At 38.9% G+C, this 10991-nt stretch overlaps 1 protein-coding gene across 3 annotated transcripts; it reads right to left on the bottom strand.

Annotated features, from left to right (window-relative positions):
• Nucleotides 1–757: 757 nt before the first annotated feature.
• Nucleotides 758–10558, bottom strand: LOC108247486 (NACHT, LRR and PYD domains-containing protein 12). Of its 3 annotated transcripts, XM_017435645.3 has the most exons (9): nucleotides 10316–10558; nucleotides 9726–9869; nucleotides 8608–8727; nucleotides 7308–7537; nucleotides 5211–7215; nucleotides 4306–4479; nucleotides 3640–3813; nucleotides 1971–2145; nucleotides 758–1628 (listed from the first exon to the last, which is right to left on the bottom strand). In XM_017435645.3, exons 2-9 carry the CDS (start codon nucleotides 9836–9838, stop codon nucleotides 1578–1580), a joined length of 3042 nt encoding a protein of 1013 aa, XP_017291134.1. In that variant the 5' UTR covers nucleotides 9839–9869; nucleotides 10316–10558; the 3' UTR covers nucleotides 758–1577. The 3 variants fall into 3 exon arrangements, with proteins under 3 accessions (XP_017291134.1, XP_024866219.1, XP_024866220.1); XM_025010452.2 differs by lacking the exons at nucleotides 758–1628; nucleotides 1971–2145; nucleotides 3640–3813; nucleotides 4306–4479 and having other exon boundaries at nucleotides 5403–5577; nucleotides 5714–7215; XM_025010451.2 differs by lacking the exons at nucleotides 758–1628; nucleotides 1971–2145; nucleotides 3640–3813; nucleotides 4306–4479 and having other exon boundaries at nucleotides 5207–7215.
• Nucleotides 10559–10991: the final 433 nt, after the last annotated feature.

Raw genomic sequence — 10991 nt, 5'->3', positions numbered from 1 at the left:
CGTTTTAAGTATGAAAACGAAAGTTTTCGTACTTAAACATTTATTGAATTGCGTTCATCACAATACAGTTCGGTCACAGTATGGTTCTAAATATCAGCAAGCTTAGGGCAGACAGATCACCGAAACCTTCATTATTTTGTTGTAATTCTATGTAGGATTGAAAACTCCAGATATTTATGACAAACTACAAACATATGAAGCTGACAGTTTCACAGAGACATCTTTGTGAGTTGTGTAAGTGTAAACAGAGGCATACTATTTCTACATTGTTGTGCATACAAATATACTTCATTAAGTGTTAATAAACTGTGTGGGACAGTCATCTTATAAGAAGGTGGCATAAAGCTTTTAAAAAAACATGATTCTTAATTGCTTATAATAAATGTATGTTACAACAGAAAGGGACAATTCTGAGGTGAAGAAGAAGAAGAATCTTTAGTCTTTAGGTTTATGGCAAAAGAAAAATGAGAGTAGGTTGGCTAAAATATCACTTTAAGCTCTAATACTAACAACTTTAAGAAAGTGTGTCTGCTTAAAAAATCTTTAAAGATCCAATAAAGGGTCCCTTATTTGAAGTCAAAAACTACTTACTTTGTCCCATTTGTTCAGTTGACTTCTCCTTCTGCTTTCATGACATAAAAAATGTGTTTAAGGTCAAAATTATGCAGAAATTAGGACAATTGTAAAAACAAAAAAAACAAAAAAAGAACTTTCAGGCTTCAGAAACACATTCTAAACAATACAAGAGGGCCACTTATTGGTGACAACAACAAACGTTTATTAGTTTTTGATGAACAAGAATTAAGCCACATGGGTAAAATGTCACCTGAGTGCTGAAAGTAGCCCTTAAATCATCTCCATCCACTGGTTCGTAATGTATTGCTAAGAAACAAACACACATCCACACACGTACACAGACAAAGACCTTTCATGGTGGACAAAACCTAAAATAATTATATAAAATAATTGAAACTCAGCTAAAAGCTATAGTTAAACTAAATGACAGAGTGTAGAAGCAGAACGGCAGCAGAGCGCCGTCAGATCCAGAGGAACTCATAAGGATGATGCTGGGTTTTATGTTGTGTCTGACACTGGAGCTGTTCTTGTAACATTTCCGGTGTATTTACAACATTAAATAAAACCAATCCAATAATACATTCATAATAGATGCAAAGTGTTAAACATGCTGGTTCTACACACAAAAAACAAATTCATAAAAGTCCTGCCGAACCACAGTCGGTCTTCTTTTCTTTATCTTCCGACTCCTCTTCCTCTCTCTCTCTGGGAAGCATGCCAGGGTGGAACCAGATCTCAGGTTTTGTACTGTTCAGAGTTCACTCTGACCCAGGGCCAGCCCGAAACAAACGCTTCCATTGGCAAAATGTATCACGGCTTTCTCAGAACCATTGTTTGAACGTACGGGGACATTTCCTGTGGTCTTCACCGCACAACATTTCTTTGGAACTGGTAAATTGCTCTTCACGTTATCGACTTGTCATAATAATGCATACAAATGATTTATCAGGTCATGTAATATATTGGCTACTCTCAGCGCTAAGAGTCGTCTCCACTTCCTGTCACTCGAAGCTCTCCTCTCCTCTCCACCTCCCAGAAACAGCCTCGCCTGACTGCGGGGACAAGAAGTAACAACAGAGGAGATGAATTTGTGTTTCCAGACTCTTTCGTTTCATCAGTCAGTGAAGCAGCACATTCTGAGATTAATGTTTTGTTTTGTTTTGTAGTTTGTTAAATAAGGAAGAGAAATGCTTGGCCACTAATTAATTGGACCTGTGCAGCTAAACACAGTTTCCAATAAGAAAACAGTGAGACATGAAAATAAGACCACTGCACAAACACTGTGATAAATAAGAACCAGTATGTTTATTAATGTTTCAAGGCTTTCATATGTTAATTTAGTGTTTGTAGAAACTGTTTTCAGTAAAATTCTGTTAAAAGCAGGACGTACGGACCTCCAAATTTCCCGCATGTAGGTCTGGATTTTTCACCAGATCCAACAGCTGCTTCTCTTCTGGCGTCTTCAGCCTGTTGACACTCAGGTCCAGTTCTTTCAGACGTGAGGGGTTGGACTTCAGAGCTGAGATCAGGAAACCACAGCTGGTCTTGGTCAAACTGCAGCTCCTTAACCTGGATAAAAATAAATAAATACAAACATTGGGGATTAAATAACCTAAAAACAATACTCTAAACTCTGATAAAGTGAAATTAAAATGTTTTTATCTTATTAGCATTTTATAGACTTGACTGGTTAAAGTATTTTATAGTTTAATACAGATTAATTAAGTTATTAGCTGAACCCACTGTTGTAATTTAAAATTTATGAAGTGAACTATGAGGTGAATATAAAGCGTTTCAGAGGTTCAAAGTAAATTATCCAAATTAGGAGGAATTTCCTTCTCATTGTTTGAAATTGAATGTTGCTGGAGCAACATTAAGTTTAAAAGGCGTCTGATATTGCAGATAATTCATAGTTGAATGGATCCAAAAGCAAGTGAACAAAAAACACTTACTAAAGAAACAGGCGGGCAATCCAACAAAAGACGTGACAAGAACAAAAGTAATAGGAACTAATAAAAGATGTGAGAACTCCAGATAGATTGGAGACTATATCCCCGTCTACCCTACCTATTATTCTTTTATTTTGGAAACGCTTATATTTCTCTATTTTCTAACAAAAAGCTGAATTACCAATGCTGTGTGGCGAAAAGGTCCACATTATTAATACATTAAAAACATGCTTAGCTTGGCTAAAGATTACCTCTAAATAATTGGAACTAGTTTAATTCTGTTTGTTTATATATAATAATCATTTCAGAACGTGATAAGAGATTGACAACAGGATGAGGATAAAGTGAGACATTAGTAGTAAGTAGTAATAGTAAGATGGGCTCCATTATTGTCTTGGTTTTAGAGCCCATAGTGATAGTGGGCATGCACAAAATAAGCAGCTATGTAATGGTCTTTAAATCAACCTTAGAAAACACAAAGAAGACTATAACTCAGCCAATATTACAGACATTTAGCTCAAATTTGGTGTCGTAATAATAAACACACTGGTCTTTGTTGAGTATTTTCTTCATTTTGAACTAATAGTGAAGTTATCCAGAGTATAAATTAAATCACTGCGTGATAAAACAAAAAATAGTTGACCTAATCTATGTGTCATGAATGAAAAGCAGCAAACAAGAGTTTAACTGATTTGGTAAATTCCAACATGTCTGGGGAAACCACTTTTCACTTTTTCTAAACACCATGGGTGAAAAAATAAGTCATTCCAAACATTTTCTTTAACGTTGTAGAACTTTACAACTGTACTAGTATTTTAATTGTGCCACTGGGAATACATTTCTCTACTGATGTTTTTGTTTGATCCCTAGTCAAAAGTGGGTGAGCAATTTAACTTTTATTTCTAGTGTTGTGGCTGATCATTTTCAGATATTCTGTTGTGGGAAAAAGTAAGCAAGGACTTTTTTATTGTTGCAGTCCCTTCAGCAAACACACACAATAAACTAAAGCACTAAGCTTAAAACTGATGTTTCTGTGACGATTCTTAGTGTATTTTCACATGTGTCTACAGTTTAATGTTAACATTTTGTGCTCAATAAAAAAGTAGCCCCTGACCTCAGAGTCTCCAGTCTACATTGTGGACTCTCCAGAAAACCACACAGCAGCTTCACTCCTGAATCCTGCAGGTTGTTGTCGCTCAGGTCCAGTTCTCTCAGATGGAAGGGGTTGGACTTCAGAGCTGAGGCCAGAAAGCCACAGCCCATCTTTGTCAAACCACACTTTATTAACCTGGACAAAACACATAAATCAAATAATTCATGATGCAATCAGATGCATTTTGAGTTTATATGTACAGTGTAGCTGTATTATTTACTGAAACACAACAGTCATATGATCATTACATTTTTACCATTCAAACAGTAAAGTTGTCTCTTCCTAACGCACTATTCCTGCAAGAAAGACTATAAGTTTACCAAACAGAAATGAAACAGAGGTGTTTCTTTAAATTTTCAAGAATCTCTTAACCACTCAAGTAATTTGAGAGCTCCTCCAGTCTAACACCTCAGACATCTAAACAAACGAAGCAGGGTTCTACGTTGCACATCTTCACCTGTTTGGTTTATCAAAGGACTTTTTGTTCATTCTAAGTTTGACTGAGGAGCCTGTCCCTATTCTACACCAGAGCCAGGATAGTTCTTAATTGAAAATGTAAAAAACTTCAATTAGGAGTTTAAAATGATTATATTCCAAAACAACAACAGTCACAGACAGCGAACTGACCTTAGAGTCTCCAGTCTGCAGTTTGGACTTTCCAGTCCAGCAGAGAGACGTCTCACACCTGAATCCTGAAAACTGTTGTAGCTCAGGTCCAGATTTGTCAGATGGGAGGGGTTGGACTGCAGAGCTGAAGCCACAACTTCACAGTGAGTCTCGGAGAGTTCAGAGAACGTCAATCTGCCATGACACGTGTAGCACATCATGTTATTATGCAAAAGTACATTTTATTTTGACTTCAGAAATCAGAGGAGACAAGAGTTTAATGCTTTCTGGTTGTCTGGTTATCATTATTTATGATATTATATCTTTGTGATTTGCATGCACATTGTTAATATTTGCTTTGCTTGGATCTGCAGATGAAGCATTAAGGGTTCAGGGTGGAGGTTGGGTAAACATTTTAGGCAGCCAGATTTTTAAATGGCATTAGTAAGACCTAAACTGCTTTAACCAGTCAACTAGTAGGACCAGTTTGAGTTGCACCAGTCGACTAGAGAGTTTTTTTTTTTTTTTTTTTTTTTTTTGGCGGGGGCGCTTACTATTTAACTAGTAAACAGTAATAGCTGATATTTTTAGCTGCACTAGTTAACTAGTAGGGACAAAATGTATGTTAGCTATAGAGCATTTTAGTGTTCACTAGTCAACTAGTTAAATTTTAGGTTGCCATAGTCGACCTGTGTGCACATTTAACAGTCACTTGTTAGGTTTTAGGCTACTAGTACACTGAAATGGCTCCATGTAGTTGGGCAAAAGTGCAACCAGTAAGCAAAATGTACAACTAGTGCAGTGTAGTTGCAAACTAGTAAAGAAAAATGATGCATGATATGAAGGGTAGAGTTCTTCAAATTTAGTCACACATTTAATTTAAATAAAATGAAACAAACAACTACAGTAAAAAACATCAAACTCACACAAACTTCTTGCAGTTCCTCACAGCTGGGATCAGTCTTCGTCGTCCCTCCTTGGATGTGTTGTACTTCACCAACTCCAACTCCTCCAGGACCTCTTCTGACATCTGCAGCACGTAGGCCAGAGCTGAGCACTGGATCTCCGACAGTTCAATTTCTGATTTATTCTTTGACTTCAGGAACTCCTGGATCTCCTGATTTACTGAAACGTCCTTCATCTCCACCAGACACTGGAAGATGTTGATGCTTCTGTTTGGAGATTTATCGTCAGAGTTCATCTCCTTTAGATTTTGGATCACCCTCTGGATGATATCTTGACTGTTCTCCGTCTGTCTCAGCTGACTATCTAAAGGTTTCTGATTGGACTTCCCTGGGTGGCCAAAAGGGAAACGAAAATTAAAGTCTTTCAGATGTAAGATGCTTTTAAAAGCTTGTATAGAAGGCTTGAACTTTTTTAAATAAACCTTTGCAGTAATATTTTTTGGGTAGTTTTTTGTCTGACCCACCAGGCCTGCTAAGAGTCTCTGGTTTGACTCCAAAGAGAGGCCATGAAGGAAGCGAACAAACAGGTCAAGGTGGCCATTTTTACTTCTGAGGGATTTCTGCAAAACTGTCTTCAGAAAAACATCCAAAGAAGGGAAAGGTTTAGAAATCTCCAAAAGAGAATTTGGGTTTGAGTCACTGTAGTTTTCTTTTGTTGTGAAGTCCTGCAGGAAGTTCTCTATCACCTCTGTGTTCCTGTTGGTGTAACAGTGGAACATGTAGACTGCAGCCAGAAACTCCTGAACACTCAGATGAACAAAGCAGTAAATTGGTTTCTGGAAGACCACACACTCTCTTTTGAAGATCTCTGTACAAAGTCCTGAGTACACCGAAGCCTCTGTGACATCCAGACCACACTGCTCCAGGTCTTCCTGGTAGAACATGATGTTTCCTTCCTCCAGATGTTCAAAAGCCAGCCTGCCCAGCTTCAGTAAAACCTCTTTGTCAGCCTCTGTCAGCTCCTGTGGACTCGTCTCATGTCCTTCATGGTACTTGTTCTTCTTCCTCTTTGTCTGAACCAGCAGGAAGTGTGAGTACATGTCAGTCATGGTCTTGGGCAGCTCTCCTCTATGCTCTGTGGACAACATGTCCTCCAGAACTGTAGCAGTGATCCAGCAGAAGACTGGGATTCCACACATGATGTGGAGGCTCCTGGATGTCTTTATGTGGGAGATGATTCTGCTGGACAGTTTTTCATCACTGAATCTTTTCTTGAAGTACTCCACCTTCTGGGTGTCAGTGAACCCTCGTACTTCTGTTAGCCTGTCGACACATGAAGGAGGGATCTGATTGGCTGCTGCAGGTCGGGATGTTATCCAGACTAAAGCAGAGGGAAGCAGATTTCCTTTGATGAGGTTTGTCAGCAGCAGGTTAACTGGTGACTTCTCTGTGACGTCAGAAACAACCTTCTTGTTGTTAAAATCCAGTGAAAGTCTGCTTTCATCCAGACCATCAAGGATGAAGAGAAGTTTACAGACAGGCAGCTTCTCTGCTGGGAGCTTCTGTAAAGATGGATGGAAGTCATGGATCAGCGATAGAAGACTGTACTGCTTATCTCTGACCAGGTTCAGCTCCCTGAATGAAAGCAGAATCACCACACTGACATCTTGGTTCTCCAAGCCCTCGGCCCAGTCCAGAGTGAACTTCTGCACTGATACCGTTTTTCCAACACCAGCGACGCCGTTCGTCAGAACCACTCGGATGGCTCCATGTTGCTCAGATTTAAAGATGTCTTGACACCTGATTGGAGTGTCATGGAGGCTCTTCTTGGAATCTGTCTCCAGCTGTGTGACCTCATGTTGGGCATTAACCTCTTCACTCTGTCCCTCTGTGATGTAGAGCTCAGTGTAGATCCTGTTGAGGAGGGTTCTACTTCCTGTTTCGTCAGTTCCTTCAGTCACACGTTCACATCTCCTCCTCAGATTGATCTTATGTTCATCTAAAACCTCCTGCAGACCATGATCAGCTGAAAGACAAGATAAAACCATTGAACCAATGAAGAGCCCTTCAATCTAGCTTTTTAAAAGAATCCATCAGCAGCCAGATCCTCAGTCTTACCTTGGAAAGAGCAGCTCTGACCGGCTGTCTTCAGTCCAGTTCTAGCTCTTGATCTTTCTCCACACTGGGGACAGGAGGGGTGTCCTGATGAAGCTGACTGGTCCCAGTATGACGTGATGCACTTTCTACAGAACCAGTGTCCACAACTGGAAGAAACTGGATCCTTAAGGACATCCTGACACAAAGAACAGCAGTACTGTTTGTCCTCAAGAACGCCACTCTTCTTCTCTCTGTGAACATGAAGTAAAGGAGAGTAATACAAAGTATTAATGGCGGGTTATGAAAAAAACCATACATCTGTATTTTACCCCATTGTGAACAGAATGTGGGACGTTTGGGGGGTTTTGTGTGCAGTAGTCAACTTCATTGATCACCTTTCATTGCGTCTCTCTAGCACTTCTGTTTTATCTCTTGCACATAATAAAAATACAGTAAAATGAAAATTTAATCTTACTGCTTATAAACAGTAAAAACAGGCTACATCTTAATATCTGCTTATGACCAGATTTTGTTTTTAGATGCCTTTTTTTTTTTAAAAAAAAAGGCATCTTAACATGAAGGTAATCATTTCTAAAATTTATACTTTAAAGCATCAAAAAAACATCTTCTGCCACAATGACAGGTGGACAAATATGTAATTGCTTGAGTCTATGAGTGGGTACAGTTTATCAGCAAAATATCTCACAGTCCAGTGGACAGCATTTAAACTTTCAGACTGTATTCTGTGATGCTCCTTATGCCTTTCCACATGCTTCAAGAGTCACTGGAAGAAATACTACTTTGTATCCTCTGAGCATGGGTCACTTTCACCCTCTTAATGGCTGCATTCAATTTCCTCCTTGCTGCTCTCAATGCCACTGGATCTCCAGATTGGACCATTTAGCAGGGTTTCTGGTTAAGGCAGATGGCTATTTCCCTTGTAGTGATGATCCTCAATACACTTGCAGATGTATTCACACACAGACAAAATATAATTCTCTAGATCTATACGGCAACTGCTCTGTGACTAAAACGGCTCTGCAGAGGGTGGTGAAGACAGCACAGAGGACTGTAGGAATGTAAACCAATCCATGTAGACATTAGAACTCTCTCATGTTTCTACATGTGAGTTTTGTGGTACAGATCTTCAATCTAAATAAGTTTCTGTGTTGGAAAATTAACTGATGTTAACATTTCTGACTGAAGCTCTGTTGTGTTCGTGATGCAAGAGCTCATGAAAAGTAATCTAACAGACACAGATGCAATTTCCATGCAAAGTTAATCATTGTCAGATAAATATACAGCAAAAACAAACTCTTACTTTGGGTCTGGAGATCGAGGGTCATCACTAAAGTTTGGAGATTCACCTTTGGATCGATCACTCTTCATGGACAGACAGCTGGGTTCTGGTGACTCTGCTCTCAGTTTGAGCTGCTGACATCTGCAAACACAAACATCCCAAAATACATATGTAGTCGGGGCATAATGCCCCCCCCCCCAACCCCCATAATAGTTTTAATTATTTTTCAGCTTTCAGGATCCTAGGGCCAGCATAGACTCCCACTTTTAGTGTGGCCATTTGGTATAATAAAGTAAATCGTGACTATCTTTGTTTTTGAAACATTTGTGAGTTCAATAAACCATTTGTAATCTGCAGCAGTGCCTTTGTCAATTTTTACAAACTTATCTGTGTGATCTGGCAAAAAGATCTAAAGCTGTACCCAAGGTCACACATACAATGTTCTTCTGTATCATCATTAGATTGGTTGGTATACACAAGATCACAACAAGATCCCCCTTCTCATTTTTACAGATGACAAATCTGTCCTGGCGATGTTTCAAACAATGAAAATCCATTGTAGCGACGGAGAACTTTATTGCCCATGTTTAGTAATCTTCGTGTATGTAACCTTGTGACTTTGAAGAAAGTAATAAAGAAAAAATTCTCTCATTATTCTGACCTAAAACAGAAAAGGTGTTGTCACATTTATTGTCAGACAGTAGTAAGAAAAAAAACGTGTCTTTTTATACAGTGTACACTGCAGATTCTGATAAGCCATCAGATGTCTCATAGACTGTTGGGCTTCTACCATAATCAGTTTGTCTCAGACTCAGAATGAAGTTGACAGTGATTCTCGTCAAGGCACATCTGTGGAGGATCATTGTGAATTATGGCTTGAAAACAATTGTTATCCTCATGTATTTTAGTAAGGAACTAGACATTCTCACAAATCATCAAATGTACATGTAAACGGATCCTTGCAGCTATTAGAACTCCCTCATGTCTCAGAGTTTTATATTGCAATACTTAGTCTGAACAGGTTTCTGTGTTGTAAAAAACAAACTGCTTTGTGTTAGTGGTAATGCAACAACACATAGAAGTGAAAAACAGACAGACATGCAATTTTCACGCTAAATTGGTGGCAAAAACAAACTTACGTTGGGCCTGGAGATCGAGGGTCATCACTAAAGTTTGGAGATTCACCTTTGGACCGATCACTCTTCATAGACAGACAGCTGGGTTCTGGAGGTTTTTCCTCCTCTTCCTCCATCTTCAGTTAATTTAAGAGTTAAACAGCAAATCTGTGCATAAATGTTTCACAAAGTGAGATTTAATAATTAAGCTGTAGAATAGAGAGCTTCATAAAAAGGGTTTTTGTTTGTTTGTTTTACTTCAAGGATGGTTGACAACAAATAACCGTCTGGTGCGTTCAAGTGCAACCCCAACTTAACCTACTCGTGTATTCGGGCAAATATATGAAATTATGATATCATTTTAGAGAAATAATGCTCGATCTGAACAGAACTGCTTTAGAAAATATTCTATCCCTTTTCCGTAAACATGCAAAGTTAAACGCGCAGGTCCAATGGGCCTAAATGCGTTCAAGAGCGATAATAACAAAGTCCACACTCGCGCGCGCACACACGCAGAGAAACGAATAAGTAATAAATGCAATCGACAATTTATCTTGTGCATTTAACTGAAATGCATACTTTAAGAAGAACAAATATGTTGAGCTCCAACTCACCTTGTTTACGCCGCGCTCACCAGCACTGTCGATTTTTACTTTCACTTTTGTCTTTCTTGTTGACACATCAAGCAGGGCTGCTGCGTCACTACTTTTACCATCAGAACAAACAGCTACAGACTGTGTGAGCTGCACTTTCTGGCACAAAGAGCTGGCTTTATAAAAAAAAAATTTTTTTTACTCCATCCTATATTTATCATTAAACTCGAAGAGGAGGTTTTTGCTCGATGTGAAGCTTCTGCCAGCAGGGGGCGCCAATGATCAAGCTCACATAGACGGCACGCCCTACAATAATAATGTTTTTGCCCAAGTTTTTGTGTCTAACCAAAAAGCTCTCAAGCTACAAAAACGAATTTGAATCAAACTTTGGACATCTGCCACAGCCATCTCACCTAAAAAGTACAAAAATGGCTACAACTCCACCAGTTTTACAAATGTAGGTTAGAATTTGGTGTGGTAGCAGCTGTGGTTGATTCCAAACACACATTATGAAAGCTTGCAAGCTCTTGGTTTCAAATTTTGCCATTAATTATTCAAAATCAGCTTTCAAGCCAATTCAAGATGGCCATCACAGCCAACTCATCATGGAAAACACTAAAAATGTCCACAACTTGGGTAATTTTACGAGCTACATTTCTTTGTGGTAGTAGCTGAGAATCATCCTCAAACACATCAC

This window comes from Kryptolebias marmoratus, linkage group LG12, assembly GCF_001649575.2.
Source record: "Kryptolebias marmoratus isolate JLee-2015 linkage group LG12, ASM164957v2, whole genome shotgun sequence".
NCBI lineage: Eukaryota > Metazoa > Chordata > Actinopteri > Cyprinodontiformes > Rivulidae > Kryptolebias > Kryptolebias marmoratus.
This window is presented reverse-complemented; position numbering and strand designations above follow the sequence as displayed.